Genomic DNA, 18,214 nt, shown 5'->3' with positions numbered 1-18,214 from the left:
AAATCCAGTGATCCTGCCATATAATTCCAGTGGTACTGGCGTATAAATCCAGTCCAGTGATAATACCGTATATGTCCAGTGGTACTGCCGTATATGTCCAGCGGTACTGCCATATAAATCCACTGATCCTGACGTATAATTCCAGTGGTACTACCGTATAATTACAGTGATCCTGCCGTATAATTCCAGTGATCTTGCCGTATAATTCCAGTGATCCTGCCGTATAAATCCAGTGATCCTGCCGTATAATTCCAGTGATCCTGCCGTATAATTCCAGTGGTACTGGCGTATAAATCCAGTGATCCTCCCGTATACTTCCAGTGATACTGGTGTATAATTCCAGTCCAGTGATACTGCCATATATGTCCAGTGGTACTGCCGCATATGTCCAGTGATACTGCCCTATATGTCCATTGACACTGCCGTATATGTCCAGCGGTACTGGCGTATAAGTCCAAGTGATCCTGACGTATAGTTCCATTGGTACTGGCGTATAATCCAGTCCAGTGATATTACCGTATATGTCCAGTGGTACTGCCGTATATGTCTAGTGATACTGCCATATGTGTCCATTGATACTGCTGTATATGTCCAGCAGTACTGCCGTATAAATCCACTGATACTGCCATATGAGTCCAGTGATCCTGCCGTATAATTCCAGTGGAACTGTCGTATAAATCCAGTCCAGTGATACTGCTGTATATGTCCAGTGGTACTGTCATATATGTCCAGTAATACTGCTGTATATGTCCAGCGGTACTGCTCTATGCTGTAAATTCAGTGATCCTGCCGTATAATTCCAGTTATCCTGCCGTATAATACCAGTGGTACTGGCGTATAGGTCCAGTGATCCTGACGTATAATTCCAGTGGTACTGGCGTATAAGTCCAGTGATCCTACCGTATAATTCCAGTGATCCTGCCGTATAAATCCAGTGATCCTGCCATTTAATTCCAGTGATCCTGCCGTATAATTCCAGTGGTACTGGCGCATAAATCCAGTGATCCTGCCGTATAATTCCAGTGATCCTACCGTATAATTCCAGTGGTACTGGTGTATAAATCCAGTCCAGTGATACTGCCATATATGTCCAGTGGTACTGCTATATATGTCCAGTGATACTGCCGTATATGTCCATTGATACTGCCGTATATATGTCCAGCGGTACTGGCGTATAAATCCCGTGATCGTGCCATATAATTCCAGTGGTACTGGCGAATAAATCCAGTCTAGTGATACTACAGTATATGTCCAGTGGCACTGCCATATATGTCCAGTGATACTGCCGTATATGTCCATTGATACTGCCGTATATATCCAGCGGTACTGCCGTATAAATCCACTGATCCTGACGTATAATTCCAGTGTTACTACCATATAATTCCAGTGATCCTGCCGTATAATTCCAATGATCCTGCCGTATAATTCCAGTGATCCTGTCGTATAAATCCAGTGATCCTGCCGTATAATTCCAGTGATCCTGCCGTATAATTCCAGTGGTACTGGTGTATAATTCCAGTCCAGTGATACTGCCATATATGTCCAGTGGTATTGCCGTACATGTCCAGTGATACTGCCGTATATGTCCATTGACACTGCCGTATATGTCCAGCGGTACTGGCGTATAAGTCCAAGTGATCCTGCCGTATAGTTCCATTGGTACTGGCGTATAAGTCCAGTCCAGTGATACTACCGTATATGTCCAGTGGTACTGCCGTATATGTCTAGTGATACTGCCATATATGTCCATTGATACTGCTGTATATGTCCAGCGGTACTGCCGTATAAATCTACTGATCCTGCCATATAATTCCAGTGATCCTGCCATGAAATTCCAGTGGTACTGGCATATAATTCCAGTGATCCTGCCATATAATTCCAGTGGTAGTGGCGTATAAATCCAGTGATCCTGCCTTATAATTCCATATAAGTCTATATAATTCCTGTCACAGTCCGGGTAACTGGACTCCGTTTCCTGCCTGTTAGGTGTCTCCTGAGGTTGGCTCAGCAAGCCAGGGCTGGGCTATAGCTATGTTTTGGCTTACATCTCTTGCTTATGGCCTGCAGCGCTGGATCAGCGGCCTCCTCAGTGTATTCACTTGCGGTGGTGTGGCGCTCTCAGCCCCGCCACGGCCGTCACTGCCGTGCCTGTGGTTCCCCGCTGGATGTGCGTCCTCTGTGTGCCACGGCCACCTCTGTCATCCCTGTGGTCCCCGTGCGCGTGTGGGCGCGTGGAGTTTCTGCTGATGTGGCCTCTGCCGCCATTACCGTTTGACACATGGTCTCTGAGTGCTTTTCCCCTTCAATCTCCGTCAATGGGCGCAGCCATTTTGAATCTAGTCACATGATACACTCCTCACCTATCCACAGTGCTGCTGGAGTCTGAACCTAATTGTCAGCCAATACCTGCTATTGAGCAGGTATAAATATCCTGTCTCTGCACCCAGAGGGTTTCAGTGCTTCCATTGTCTCTCCAGCGTTCCAGTATGCAGCTTCATTAAGGACTCTCCTGTGCACTCTCCCTGCAGTATAGCCTGACTCCCTGGTGGTTACCCTCTGCGGTGCAGCTCTAGTTCTCTGGTGCTGAGGCTCTGTGGTGCAACCTGACTCTCTAGTTTCACGCACCCAGCGCTAGCAGAGTGTATGACTCCGGCTTCCAGCAGCCACTCTCTAGTAGTCCTTTGTTTTCATTACTCACTCAAGTTCTACCTGCGATCTCTAGCATCACTCAAGTTTTACCTGTGATCCCTAGCATCACTCAAGCTTTACCTGCGATCCCAAGCATCACTCAAGCTTTACCTGCGATCCCTAGCATCACTTAAGCTTTACCTGCGATCCCTAGCATCACTCAAGCTTTACCTGCGATCCCAAGCATCACTCAAGCTTTACCTGCGATCCCTAGCATCACTTAAGCTTTACCTGAGATCCCTAGCATCACTCAAGCTTTACCTGCGATCCTTAGCATCACTCAAGCTTTACCTGCGATCCCTAGCATTGCTCATGCTTTATCTACAATCACCAGCCCTCAGTTGTGACAATTCCGTATAAAACCAGTCCAGTGGTGCTGCCATATAAGTTCAGTGGTGCTGTCCTGTGCTGTATATTATTTACTCCAAATAAAGGGGTTATTAATATTTAATCCAAATTATTTTCACAGGGTTTGCCCTGTGTAGTGTAGAGGTACGCTCTCCTGTACCGCATATTGTTACATAACTCCAGAAAAATAATGGAGAACAAAAATTTGGAGGATAAATTAGGGAAAGATCAAGAACCACTGCCTCCTAGTGCTGAAGCTGCTGCCACTAGTCATGACATGAAATTCCATCAACGTCGTCTGCCAAGGCCTTTGCCCAATGTGATAGTAGAGGGCATGTAAAATCCAAAAAGCCAAAGTTCAGTAAAAAGACCCCCAAATTTTTTTTAAATGGTCTGAGGAGAAATGTAAACTTGCCAATATGCCATTTACGACACGGAGTGGCAAGGAACAGCTAAGGCACGGGTGGTCTATGTTCATGACTAGTGGTTCAGCTTAACATGACGGTGGAAGCCCTCATCCTCCCACTAGAAAAATGATAAGCGTTAAGCTGGAAAAAGCACAGCAACAAACTGTGCGTTCTAAGATGGTATCACAAATCCTAAGGAGAGTCCAAGTGTGTCGGCGGTTGCGATGCCTGACCTTCCCAACACTGGACGGGAAGAGGTGGCTCCTTCCACCATTTGCATGCCCTCTGCAAGGGCTGGAAGTAGCACCCACAGTCCAGTTTCTGATATTCAAATTGAAGATGTCACTGTTGAAGTACACCAGGATGAGGATATGGAGGATGAGGATATGGGTGTTGCTGGGGAGGAAGTTGACGATGATGATTCTGATGGTGATGTGGTTTGTTTAACTCAGGCACCGGGGGATACACCTGTTGTCCGTGGGATGAATAAGCCCATTGTGATGCCTGGGCAAAATACCAAAAAAGCCACCTCTTCGGTGTGGAATTATTTCTCCACAAATCCGGACAACAGGTGTCAAGCCGTGTGTTGCCTCTGTCAATCTGTAATAAGTAGGGGTAAGGACGTTAACCACCTAGGAACATCCTCCCTTATACGTCACCTGCAGAGCATTCATCAGAAGTCAGTGTCAAGTTGTGAAACTTTGGGTAAGAGCGTAAGCAGTCCAGTGACACCTAAATCCCTTCTTCCTCTTGTCCCAAGCTCCTGCAAGCCACACCACCAACTCCCTCAACATCAACTTCCTCCTCAGTCTGGAACATCAGTAGTCCTGCAGGCCATGTCACTGGCAAGACTGAAGAGTCCTCTCCTAACCAGGATTCCTCTGGAGGATCCTTGAGTGGTACGCCTGCTGTTGCTGCCACTGCTGTTGTTGCTGCTGGGAGTTGATCATCATCCCAGAGGAGAAGTCGGAAGACCACTTGAACTACTTCAACTAAGCAATTGACTGTCCAACAGTCCTTTGCGAGGAAGATGAAATATGACAGCAGTCATCCTTTTGCAAAGCAGATAACTGAGGCCTTGACAGCTATGTTGGTTTTAGACGTGCATCTGGTATCCGCCATTAGTTCAGTGGGACTGAGAGAATTGTTTGAGGTACTGTGTCCCTGGTATCAAATCCCATCTAGGTTTCACTTCACTAGGCAGGCGATACCGAGACGTCAGAAAAAGTGTCCTCAGTGTCCTAAAAAATGCAGTTGTACCCATTGTCCACTTAACCACGGACATGTGGACAAGTGGAACAGGGCAGACTAAGGACTATATGACTGTGACAGCCCACTGGGTAGATGTATGGCCTCTAGCAGCAACAACAGCAGCGGCATCAGTAGCAGCATCTCGCAAACACCAACTCGTTCCTAGGCAGGCTACGCTATGTATCACCGCTTTCCGTAAGAGGCACACCGCTGACAACCTCTTACGGAAACTGAGGGATATCATTGCACAATGGCTTACCCCAATTAGACTCTAATGGGGATTTGTGATATCAGACAATGCCACCAATATTGTGCGTGCATTACATCTGGGCAAATTCTAGCACGTCCCATGTTTTGCACATACAATTAATTTGGTGGTGCAGAATTTTTTTTTAAATGACAGGGGCATGCAGGAGATGCTGTCGGTGGGCCTAAAAATTGCGGCCCACTTTCGGCATTCAGCCACCGCGTGCCAAAGAGTGGAACGCCATCAAACACTCCTGAGCCTGCCCTGCCATCATCTGAAGCAACAGGTGGTAACGAGGTGGAATTCAACACACTATATGCTTCCGAGGATGGAGGAGCAGCAAAAGGCCATTCAAGCCTATACATCCACCTACGATATAGGCAAAGGAGGGGAAATGCATCTGACTCAAGCGCAGTGGAGAATGATTTCCGTCTTGTGCAAGGTTCTCCAACCCTTCGAACTTGCCATACTTGAAGTCAGTTCAGACACTGCCAGCTTGAGTCAGGTCATTCCCCTCATCAGGCTTTTGCAGAAGCAGCTGGAGAAATTGAGTTAAGACGGAGCGATTCCGCAAAGTATGTGGGACTTGTGTATGGAGCCCCACATTTGCTTTGCCAGGATTCAAGGGTGGTCAATCTGTTGAAATCAGAGCACTACATTTTGGCCACCGTGCTCGATCCTAGGTTTAAAGCCTCACGTTGTATCTCTCTTTCTGGCAGACACAAGTCTGCAGAGGTTCAAAGACCTGCTGGTGAGAAAATTGTCAACTCAAGCGGAACGTGACCCGTCAACAGCCCCTCCTTCATTTTCACCCACAACTGGGGCTGCGAGGAAAAGGATAAGAGTTCCTAGCCCACCCTCTGGCGGTTTTACAGGGCAGCCAGGAGCAAGTGCTGACATCTGGTCCAGACTGAAGGACCTGCCAACGATTACTGACATGTCTACTGTCACTGCATATGATTCTGTCACCTTTGAAAGAATGGTGGAGGATTATATGAGTGACAGCATCCAAGCAGACATGTCAGACAGTCCGTACGTATGCTGGCAGAAAAAAGAGGCAATTTGGATGCCCTTGTACAAACTGGCTTTATTTTACCTTAGTTGCCCCCCCTTCCAGTGTGTACTCCGAAAGAGTGTTCAGTGCAGCCGGCAACCTTGTCAACGATCAGCATAGGAGGTTACTTCCACAAAATGTGGAGAAGATGATGTTCATCAAAATGAATTATAAATTCCTCCGGGAAGACCTTTATCAGCAATTGCCTCCAGAAAATACACAGGGACCTGTGATGGTGGATTCCAGTGGGGACGAATTAATCCTCTGAGGAGGAGGATGTACACAGTGAAGGGGTGAGGAATCGGTGGATGAGGTTGACATCTTGCCTCTGCAGAGCCAGTTTGTGCAAGGAGAGATTGATTGCTTCTGATTTGGTGGGGGCCCAAACAGAGGCATAGCTAGGGTTTTCGGAGCCCAGGGGAAGATGGAAAATGGCGCCCCCCCAAAAAAAAAAAACACACAAAAAGAAGCATGTGTGCGTGCCGAAAAAATGGATGTGGCCACATACCAGAAGGGGTGTGGCCACTGAAAATGGCCCACAGTGCCAGTTACATTGCCCCACAGTGCCAGATACAATGTCCCACAGTGCCGGATACATGCCCCACAGTGCCAGTTACATTGCCCCACAGTGCCGGATACCTGCCCCACAGTGCCGAATACATGCCCCACAGTGCCAGATAAATTGCCCCACAGTACCGGATACATTGCCCCACAGTGCCAGATACATTGCCCCACAGTGCCAGATACATTGCCCCACAGTGCCAGTTACATTGCCCCACAGTGCCAGATACATGCCCCACAGTGCCAGTTACATTGCCCCACAGTGCCAGTTACATTGCCCCACAGTGCCAGTTACATTGCCCCACTGTGCCAGATACATGCCCCACAGTGCCAGTTACATTGCCTCACAGTGCCAGTTACATTGCCCCACAGTGCCAGTTACATTGCCCCACAGTGCCGGATACATGCCCCACAGTGCCGGATACATGCCCCACAGTGCCAGATACATTGCCCCACAGTGCCAGTTACATTGCCACACAGTGCCAGATACATGCCCCACAGTGCCAGTTACATTGCCCCACAGTGCCAGTTACATTGCCCCACTGTGCCAGATACATGCCCCACAGTGCCAGTTACATTGCCCCACAGTGCCAGTTACATTGCCCCACAGTGCCAGATACATGCCACACAGTGCCAGTTACATTGCCCCACAGTGCCAGTTACGTGCCCCACAGTGCCAGATACATGCCCCACAGTGCCAGTTACATGCCCCACAGTGCCAGGCCCACTCAGTGCCAGTTACATGCCCCATTTGGTGCCAGATACATGCCCCACTGTGCCGCCGCCCCCCCCCTGGTCACTTATCGGCCGCTTGTTGTTATGTGAGGGGAGGAGAGCGCAGCGCCTCTCCTTCCCTCCTTCCCCTCACCGCTCCAGGTCTCCGGCGGCTGTCTGGTGCCGGTTCGCTAGCCAATCAGAGCTCGCGGACCGGCAGCCAATCAGGAGCCGGTCCGCAAGCTCTGATTGGCTAACGCCGGAGACCGGACACAGCAGCGCTGCTAGTGCTGGCACCGGCAGTGAGGGGAGGGAGAGACGCTGCGCTCTCCTCCCCTCACATTTCGGGTTGACAGGGGCGAGTGGGGCATGATGCCCTGGCCGCCAGCGGCGCCCCCCTCTCCTGGGCCTGCCAAGGCGCCCAGGGCACGTGCGCCACTCGCCCTACCCTAGATACGCCTCTGGGTATAACGTATGTATTCCATACGCCCAAAGCTTAGATGAAATATGGGGGTAAGGGAAGATGGAAAGGGGTTTAATCATCAGGACTATCATTGGTGGATTAGTCTCTTAGCAGGCTACAGTATGACTGCCATACAATAGGGAGAACATCCAAATGACCGCCATAATATAAAGAGAGCATCTTTACAATACAGAGAATATTCTAGGAACCATTCTCTGGTCAGTGTGCCCCTCCATCTCTCCTCAGCTTTACTCCTGGAGGGCAAGAGCCATAGAGATTCCTCAGTGCATAGTGTCGTCGGCAGGCAGCACTAAGTTGCACAAGGTGAGAATATCTGTATTTCACGATATCTACAAGAGAGCAGGGATGTGCGGTGAGGTAAATGGCTCAGGACGCACTGGGTAGCCAGTTACACACAATGGGCGGGATGTATTAACATACATCGCCGCCCTCGCTGCCTATCGCAGCGATGTTGATCGCATATGTACTAACATATGTGATCAATATCGCAATGTGGTGATGGAGGCCCCCCGCGATACCTGTGAGTTGGTGTGGGGGGGGTCTCTGTCACCTCCCCGGAAACTTCACCTGCTCCCTTACCGGGAAGCAGGCAGCAGGCTGTCTCCAGCGCCTCCTCCTTCCCCCTGCAGCCGGAAGGACCTCCAACTGCATTGCTAGGGGGAGGAGGAGATTACCTTCCGGGTTCAGGCTTCCTGGAGGAAGGTATGCTGGGGGGTAGGGGGTTCGGTGTCTGCGGCAGGTTGTGGCGGCCGGCGGAAAAAAGCCCATAGGCTTCTATAGGGTATACCCCTATAGGGTATACCCTCATCGCAGGGACGTGCAGTGATCTAAATGGCTCAGGAGGCACTGGCTGGCACCAGAGCCAGATTTATATGCAATTTTAGTGCCAAAGCGTACATCTGGGCATTATACATAGGTGCAGCAGTATAAACTCCTAGAAATTTACTGAGTTTTGATCAGAGATGTGCAGAAAAGAAAGACAGGTGAGGCACTGCCTCACCTGTCATAGACTTTTTGCTCCACAGTTTTGGCTATAAAAATGATTAGAATAATACAAAGAAGATATTTCAAACATATTCTTTGTATTTTACATATACTTTATACAGTTAAAACTCTGGCTCGAACGATAGTATGACAGACAAACAGGGGTTTTATCGCATTTTCCCTTTAGTACATTGTTTTGTTCATATGTTTGTAAATCCAGTCATCAGGATACAGAGACATGTGAGTTCACTGCTGTGCTGTTTATTCCATCACCAACTCCAGGCACACTGCATACTGGACCACCCACTTCCCAGCATCCCCCTGGTCCTAGGGACCATCACTGAAGATTCAGGCTTACACATGTTAGTAAGGGAGTGTCTACAAATATTAAGCATTCAAATACACTAACATCACATCCTCTTTTCTTTAAAGATAAACCCTGTACACTTCAATGCAATAATTAACAATGTCATATTAAGAACATCATCTAACACGTTTCAATGAGTGTCTCAGGTCTGCGTATTTCCCTTTTGGGTCTTTCATACACAGTCTGTGTTTCATCTACCATGTTGGACCTTTCTAGAATTGTGGTTTGTTCACCATTATCAGGATCATCATATATGTCAGATGAAGGGTATTCTTCAGTCATGTTGTCTTCATTATGGTTAAGTTGAGATCTTAAACCCACCCGATTTCTTCTTACTTCCGTTCCATGCTCTGTACATATAGTATAAGATCTTGGTGCTACTTGTGCTTGCACAATACTTTTCTGCACCCAAATACCTTTCTCGTGATCTCTGAGACGGACTTGGTCACCCGAATTTAGATCAGATAAGCGTTTTGTTTGTCTGTCATGGAACAGTTTCTGTTTCGCCTGTTGACGTTCCTTACTCAGTCTGACCAACGCTGAGTTATGTGTATTAAGCAGTTCCTCATGTATCAGGAGATTTGCTCTAATCCTCCCTCCCATCAGCATTTGTGCAGGAGAAAGTCCATTCTGTAAAGGTGTACTGCGGTAGATTAAAAGACTTTTCTAGAAATCTTCTATACCTTCTTGAGCTTTTTTCATGAGACTCTTTACAGTTTTTACTGCACTTTCCACCAACCCATTTGAGCGTGGATAGTGGGGACTTGACGTAGTATGAACAAATTCCCACTCATCAGCAAATTGTCTAAATTCAGCACTGGAAAACTGAGGACCATTGTCAGTGAACACTTCCATAGGAACACCATGCCTTGCAAAGATTGACTTCATGCAATTGATTACGGCTTTACTAGTAGTTGTATGTAGTGTCTTCACCTCAGGGTAGTTGGAGTAATAATCAGTCACAACAATGTATGTTTTCCCATTACAATCAAACAAATCTGCGCCAACTTTCTGGTACGGTCTCTCTGGCACTGCGTGAGGACTCAGTGGCTCAACTTGTTGTTTCGGTCTATACGTAAGACATAATTCACATGTAGCTGTAGTTTGTGCTATGTCTTGGTTCATTCTTGGCCAATACATAACTTCACGCGCTCTCCGCTTACATTTTTCTTCTCCTAAGTGGCCTTCATGTATCTTGCACAGCATAGTTTTTCTTAGTCGTGCAGGTATGACAAACCTATTGCCTTTGTAAATAATACCATCGACAACTGTAAGGTCACTGCGGTACATCCAATAATCATGAATAGACAGCGGGCACGCATGTTTTTCTGCTGGCCAACCTTTCAGAATGATATCTTTCAACACTTTCATTGTGTCATCTGTCTCAGTTTCTTTCCTAATCTGTTCTTGTCTTGCAAGAGACACTGGTAGAGAAGCTACGATCAAATTAACATAGGCTTCTATCTCTTCATCCATCAGACTTTTGGAACCTTCACTTTTGTCCACAGCACGAGAAAGTGTATCAGCAATGTACATGTATTTGCCGGGACAGTACAGCAAGTGTACATCATATTTCTGTAGTCTGATAAGCATATCGTTGAATTCTCATGGGACAGTCATGTAATGATTTAGTCATGATAGCTACCAATGGCTTGTGGTCAGTTTCCACTGTAAATGTTTGACCATACACAAATTGATGAAATCGCTCACATGCATATGTGATCGCTAGAAGTTCTTTTTCTATCTGAGCATACCTTGTTTCAGCACTTGTCAGTGCTCTTGATGCATAGATTACTGGTTGCCATGTATCCTCATGTTCTTGTAACAGCACTGAGCCTAGGCCAAATTGCGAAGCATCTGCTGAAATTCTTATTCTTTTCGCAGGATCAAAGAATTTTAGCACTGGTTGCTCTGTAATGATCTGTTTCAAGTTTTGCCAACTTTCTTCTTGTTCATGTGACCACATCCACTCGTTATCCTTGTCTAACAACCATCTAAGAGAGGCTGTTCGTTCAGAGAGTTGAGAAATAAACTTTCCTAAGTAAGTAATCATTCCTAGGAATCTTCTGACGTCGTCTTTGTTGTTAGGACGTTCCATGTTCACTATGGCTGATATTTTCCTTGGGTCTGGTTTTACACCTTGATCCGAGACCACGTCGCCCATAAAGGTAAGTGTATTCACGCCAAATTCACATTTGTCCTTGTTTAGCTTTAGATTCACTTTCTTGACAAGTTCCATTACTTGTCTCAATCTAGAATCATGTTCTTCATTTGTAGATCCCCAGACAATAATGTCATCCATCATTGTTTCAACACCTGGAATATGTTAAAAAATCATGTGTATCTTTTTGTGATATACTTCTGGAGCAGACAATATTCCATATGGTAGTCGAAGAAATCTGTATCGACCTTCTGGTGTAATAAATGTACAAAGCTTTGAGCTGGCCTCATCTAGCTTCATTTGCCAGAATCCTGAAGATGCGTCCAATTTACTGAACCATTTTGCTCCCGCAAATTGCGACATGATTTCATCTCTGATTGCTAGTTTCAAATGTTCTCGTTTAATAGCTTTGTTTAAATCTCTGGGGTCTAGACATATTCTGAGTTGTCCATTTTTCTTTTCAACAATTACTAAGGAGCGTACCCATTCAGTAGGCTCATCAACTTTCTGTATCACACCCAAGGCTTCCATGCGATTTAACTCTTGTTTCAGTTTTTCTCTCAGCGCAAACGACACTTTTCTACAGGGGTGTATCACTGAAGAAACTTGTGTGTCTATATTTATGTTATGCTCTCCAGGCAAACAACCCAGACCTTCAAACAAGTCTCTGTATTCTGTAAACATTGATTTGCAGTCATCTTCTACTTGTGATGTCACCATAAAAACTTTCTTTACCAAGCTTAGTTTCTCACAGGAACGTAATCCTAGAATCGGTTGCACATTTTTATCCACAATCAGTAGAGATGTTTTAAACTGTTGTCCCTTATATTTCAGTGTCACTAAGCATGTACCTTTCACAGGAATTTCCTCCCCAGTGTACCCTTTAACTTTCACTTTGGCTGGATGAATTTTAGGTTTTATTCTAAAAGTCTCATAGTCTTGAAACAATATTAAATTCACCTGCGCGCCAGTATCAAACTTAAAGGGAATGACAATCTCGTTCACAGTTAAAGGGACAATCCATTCTTTCTTATCTGCATTGCAAAGTTCAATGCAATCCACAAAGAATTCCTCTGTTTGTTTAACAGCATGCACTGTGGTTATTTCCCTTTTCATTTTACAGCATTTGGCAAAGTGATTAAGTCTACCACATTTAATGCAGGTTTTACCATAAGCAGGGCACATTTTAGGATTGTGAGCATTTCCACATCTACTACACATTTGCTTATTAGACTGTGGCTTAGACTGCTTCATTCTTGAGAATGGAGGTTTGCTTAGCTCTGTTGTCTGAACTACATGTACATCAGCATCAGCTTCCTTGTGTAACGTTTTGGCTTGAAATCTAGTTATTTCTGCAGATCTACACATAGTCACTGCCTTGTCTAGTGTTAGGTCTTGCTCTCTCAGCAGTATCTCTCTGAGTCCATTATCAGGTATTCCACAGACAATACGATCTCTAATCAGTGAATCCTTTAAATCACCAAACTCACAGGTTTTACTGAGTGATTGCAGCTCTGTAACATACTGATCAAATCCATCTCCAGACTTCTGATCACATGTGGAAAACTTATATCTTTCATATGTCACATTTTTCCTTGGCACAAAGTAATCTTCAAACTTTTGCATTATAGAAGATAGCACCATATTCTGCCCCTCATCAAACTGAAAACTATTATAAATGTCCAGCACATCCTCTCCTATCACATGGAGGAAAATGGATGCCTTAGTTTTGTCAGCGTCTGTATCAGCTCCACATGCAGCAAGATATATATTAAACCTTTGCTTAAATCTTTTCCAGTTTTCAGACAAGTTACCAGACATCAGCATGCCGGTTGGAGGAGCTAGTTTATCCATGGTTACTCACTGTTTGAAGAGAGGAGCACACGGCAGGCTTTGCAGACACTATCACAACTTTACAGACTGCTGCAGGATTCTGTCACACTGTGAGAGCACTAGCATTCCAAGTTAAACTTCTTCTGACACCATGTTTTGTTCATATGTTTGTAAATCCAGTCATCAGGACACAGAGACATGTGAGTTCACTGCTGTGCTGCTTTATTCCATCCAACTACAGGCACACTGCACACTGGACCACCCACTTCCCAGCATCCCCCTGGTCCTAGGGACCATCACTGAAGATTCAGGCTTACACATGTTAGTAAGGGAGTGTCTACAAATATTAAGCATTCTAATACACTAACATCACATACATCCCGCCCATAATATGAGTCCAAGGGTACATGTGGGCATAATACACAGGTGCAGCAGTATATACTGCTGGAAATGTGGTGAATTTTGATCAGAGATGTGTGGAAAAGATAGGCAGGGGAGGCACTGTCCCAACTGTCATAGACTTTTTACTCCAGAGTCTTGACTATAAAAATAATTAGAATAATACAAAGAAGATATTTATGATATATTTTGTGTACTTTTAATAAAATGTATGTAAACAAAACTCTAGTGTTTACTAAATTATGACTGAAAAGGCTCTGCCTCACCTCACTGCAAGTCACTGCATGAGAGATATTTGTGGCACTACCTATGTCTGTCATAGTTCCAATTATGGCAGGTGCAGGCTTGGACTGGCCCTCAGGGGTACAGGGGAAATCACCGGTGGGCCCCACTGCCCAGGGGCCACCTCCTGGTCTTAAGATCAGGTTCCAGATTGTGCAGTTGAAGAATTATACATCATACATATATTACCTTATACTGGACTATGGTGTATTTTCTACAGTGCATTGTTGTTATTAATCGGTTATTAATCTGGTACATTATCATGCATGCAGCAGCTGAATTTACTGTATATATTTATGAAGGGGCCCAGACGTTGCACTCTCTAATGGTTAGTCGAACCAATGAGGTGGCAGGCCACACCCCCACACCCCCTACATGCTCCAGTCCGACACTGGGCAGGAGAAATTCCCAATCAGACAGCCCATCCCAACTAGAGATGAGCAGGTTCGGTTTTACTCGGATGTACTCAAATCTCCTTATTGGCTACCAGACGTCACGTGTTTTGGATAGCCAATAAGAAAAATCCAGAAAATAAGAATTTGCAATAATTCTGGCGCAAAGAACCGAGTAAATCCAAACTCGCTCATCTCTAATCCCAACTATCTGTATACAGGAAAAAAGTATAATAATCCCCAGCTTTAGTGGTGCCCCCACAAGTCCAGAGTCCTAGACACCGGCATGAAGCTGCCTAATGGTAGTGCCATGTCTGAGAGCGCCAATATTCCTGGTGCTCACTCTCCATGTTGTTGCTGGTCGTTCCAGAAGATGGCACCATGGGGAATATATACATGTTTCTCCCATAATCCCTTGCGACTTCCTTTCTAAAATTATTTCCAGAATTTTGAAAGCATAGTATAGCTAAATCTTACATGAGGAATAATTGTGTTTTTTTTATTCCAGGCCATCTGTATACTGGCAGGACAAAACAAAGATAATTCATGACTGTAGTGAGTATTAGGCTTCTTTTTAATACTGCTAATTTAATGTATTATTCAACTAGGAACAGAGTTGACGAAAAGTCAGTTTTGCAGACATTGGGCCTTAATTCAGGTTTGTTAGCAAACCAAAAAAGCGCCGTAATGGGCAAAACCATGTGCACTGCAGGTGGGGCAGATATAACATGTGCAGAGAGAGTTAGATTTGGGTGGGGTGTGTTCAAACTGAAATCTAAATTGCAGTGTAAAAATAAAGCAGCCAGTATTTACCCTGCACAGAAACAATATAACCCACCCAAATCTAACTCCTCTCTTTACATGTTACATCTTCCCCACCTGCAGTGCAATATGGTTTTGTCCTTTAGCATACCTCCCAACATGACCCTCTCTAGGAGGGACAGAGTGCTCTGCTCTTGGACTTCCCTCTTAATTTAGGATTGCCTTCACCTGTGCTGAAACACCTTTCTTATCCATTAAAATGTTCAACACAGGTGCCGACAATCATAAATGATGATAAAAGTCCAGAAGCAGAGAATTCTGTCCCTCCTGGAGAGGGTCATGTTGGGAGGTATGCATTAGTGTACTTTTTTGGTTTGCTAACAAATCTGAATAACCCTCATTGGGGGTAATTCAGAGTTGATCGCACCCAAATCTAACTCTCTCTGCACCTGTTATATCTGCCCCCCCTGCAGTGCACATGGGCCCTCATTCCGAGTTGTTCGCTCGCAAGCTGCTTTTAGCAGCTTTGCACACGCTAAGCCGCCGCCTACTGGGAGTGAATCTTAGCATAGTAAAATTGCGAACGAAAGATTCGCAATATTGCGAAAAGACTTCTCTGTGCAGTTCCTGAGTAGCTCGAGACTTACTCTGCCAGTGCGATCAGTTCAGTGCTTGTCGTTCCTGGTTTGACGTCACAAACACACCCAGCGTTCCCCCAGACACTCCTCCGTTTCTCCAGCCACTCCCGCGTTTTTCCCAGAAACGGTAGCGTTTTTTCACACACTCCCATAAAACGGCCAGTTTCCACCCAGAAACACTCACTTCCTGTCAATCACATTACGATCACCAGAACGAAGAAAAAACCTTGTAATGCCGTGAGTAAAATTCCTAACTGCATAGCAAATTTACTTGGCGCAGTCGCTCTGCGGACATTGCGCATGCGCATTAGCGACTAATCGCTCCGTTGCGAGAAAAAAATAACGAGCGAACAACTCGGAATGACCCCCATGGTTTGGCCCAACTGCTAACAAATTTGCTGCTGCGATCATCTCTGAATTACCCCCAAAATCTCATATACTATGCATGCCCGGGGCAAGTACGAGCTATGCTGAACCATGAGCAACTTAGGGGGGAATTCAGTTAGCCCAGATAATTTATTGAGGACGAAAAAGGTGGTAGCGTCGGGCTTTAACGCCCGGGGTTATTAATTACAGACCTTTGTTCTCGCCCTATAAATTATCTGCTATCAGGTGTTAGCATATAGAATCCAGGAAAAGTTCCCAGACATATGTGTTAACACACTGTTTGCACATGGTTAGGGATATGGTCATTAGGTTGACCACACTTAGGTCGACAGTCATTAGGTCGACCACTATTGGTCGACATGCATTAGGTCATGGTCACTAGGTCGACATGGCCATCAGGTCGACACGAACAAGGTCGACGTGGAAAAAGGTCGACATGAGCTTTTTTACTTTTTTGGGGTGTTGTTTTCTTCGCAAAGTGCCCCAATTAGTGCAACGTGACCGCTCGCATGGCTCGCTTCGCTTGCTATGCTTCGGGCAAAGTGCCTCGCTCCTCTGCCGCTGCGCTCGGCACAGGTTACTATTCCCAATCGTAGTCCACGTGGATCGTAAAGTATGAAAAAGTTAAAAAAAAAAAGGGAAACATTTTTTGAAAAACGCATGTCGACCTTTTTCCATGTTGACCTAATGCATGTCGACAAATAGTGGTCGACCTAATGACTGTCGACCTAAGTGTTGTCGACCTAATGACCATATCCCCTGATAACAAGCTAATTATCGCATATTTCTTTTTGGGTCTGCCTAGACCCAAAAATAAATCCCTGTAAAGTGCACTGCTGTAGGCTGACTTTGGGGTTAATTGAATAGCACCAGGGACAGTGGCACGACTATTAGTGGTGCAGCCAGTGCATTGCACCGAGGCCCACCGCAGTAAAGGGGCCCACTGCCGACGGCATTGCAATGAGTCACAATGACTCATTAAATGCCGCCAGAGCTGCGCTCGCCACCAGTGCCCCAGGGTCTCTGCACAATAATGTTAGGCCTGGAAAGCAGTCACTCACAGTCAGTGTTCATCATGTTCGGGTCTTGGCTGGAGCGGGAGGAGGAGTCGCTCTCTCCTCTCAGCTCCTCCCCCAGACTTAGTAATGCATTGCTGTCTCCTGTCTCCTGCCTCTGCCTGATTACTTCCAACAGAAACATTTCCTGGGAGGCCAGCCATACTACGGGGCCGAATCCTGTATATGGCCACGCCCCCAGCAGCTTGTCAGTCACCATTCTAAATGACAGGTACGTACTGGCAGCACGCCGGCACCTGTCAGGGACCTGCAGCTTGGAGGAGCTTCTGACAGAACTCTTCCAGTCGCCTCACCAGTTCCCAGTCCCAACTCCCAGGCAGAAGAGCACATGCAGTAGCAGTCCGAAAGCAGCTCCTACTAACAGTGGTAAGTGGCTTGTTTCCCCATCTGCATTACCTTCTCACACCTAGAGCCCAGCCCCCCATTCACAGCACCCCCCGACCCCTGCCCCCCACACAGGCTCCTCTTTGTTCCCCGACAGTTACAGCCTGCACCCCATACACAGCACCCCAAAAGCCCCTCCCCTGCAGGCTACTCTTGTTCCCTCACAACTACAGGCCACTCCCCCATCCGTGTCACCCGTAACTCTCCCTTCCCCCTCCCCCACGCATGTTCTGCACTCCTACTTTCTCTCCCCTCACAGTTCCAAACCCTCTCCCCCCCCCATCTGCGGACCCTCCATTCATCCCCCTCCTCCACACAGATTACCTTCTCCTGCTATATCTCACCTTACAGCTTCAAACTCACCCCTCATCCGTGGTACATTCCCCCACTCCACACATTTTCCACTCAACCGCTCTCTCCCCTCTCTAGCTCCAACCCCCCCCCCCCCTCCCCTCACACACAGGTTCCTCTCTCTAGCTCCAACTCCCCTCACAGCTCAAAATCTCCCCAACCAAATCCTAGGCACCAACCAAACCTTGCCTCACCCCCCCCCCCCCCCCCCAAACATTCCCCTGTACTGCTCCCCTCAAAGCTCCAAATGGCCACTTCAATCGCTCTGTCTTCCACACAAATTCCCCTTTTCCTGCTCTCGCTTTCCTCACAGCTCTAACCAGGCATAGTGACAGAACTGATCACCCCCTCCCCCAAACACAAGTTAAGGTTAGACTGCAGTCAGGGTGGGGTTAAGGTTAGGCTTTGGTTAGGCTGCAGTTAGGGTGGGGTTAGGACTAGGCA

General features: G+C 46.4%; 1 protein-coding gene across 3 annotated transcripts in view; it reads left to right on the top strand.

Moving 5' to 3' along the window:
* The window catches only part of SPMAP2 (sperm microtubule associated protein 2), a 361,513-nt gene that overhangs the window by 302,068 nt on the left and 41,231 nt on the right, over positions 1–18,214 (top strand). For all 3 annotated transcript variants that reach the window (XM_063923633.1, XM_063923548.1, XM_063923456.1), the window contains one exon: positions 14,681–14,727. In XM_063923633.1, coding sequence (XP_063779703.1) covers positions 14,681–14,727 — 47 coding nt within the window. The remainder of the gene's footprint in view (positions 1–14,680; positions 14,728–18,214) is intronic.

This window comes from Pseudophryne corroboree, chromosome 1 (genome assembly GCF_028390025.1).
Source record: "Pseudophryne corroboree isolate aPseCor3 chromosome 1, aPseCor3.hap2, whole genome shotgun sequence".
In the NCBI taxonomy this organism is placed as follows: Eukaryota; Metazoa; Chordata; class Amphibia; order Anura; family Myobatrachidae; genus Pseudophryne; species Pseudophryne corroboree.
This window is presented reverse-complemented; position numbering and strand designations above follow the sequence as displayed.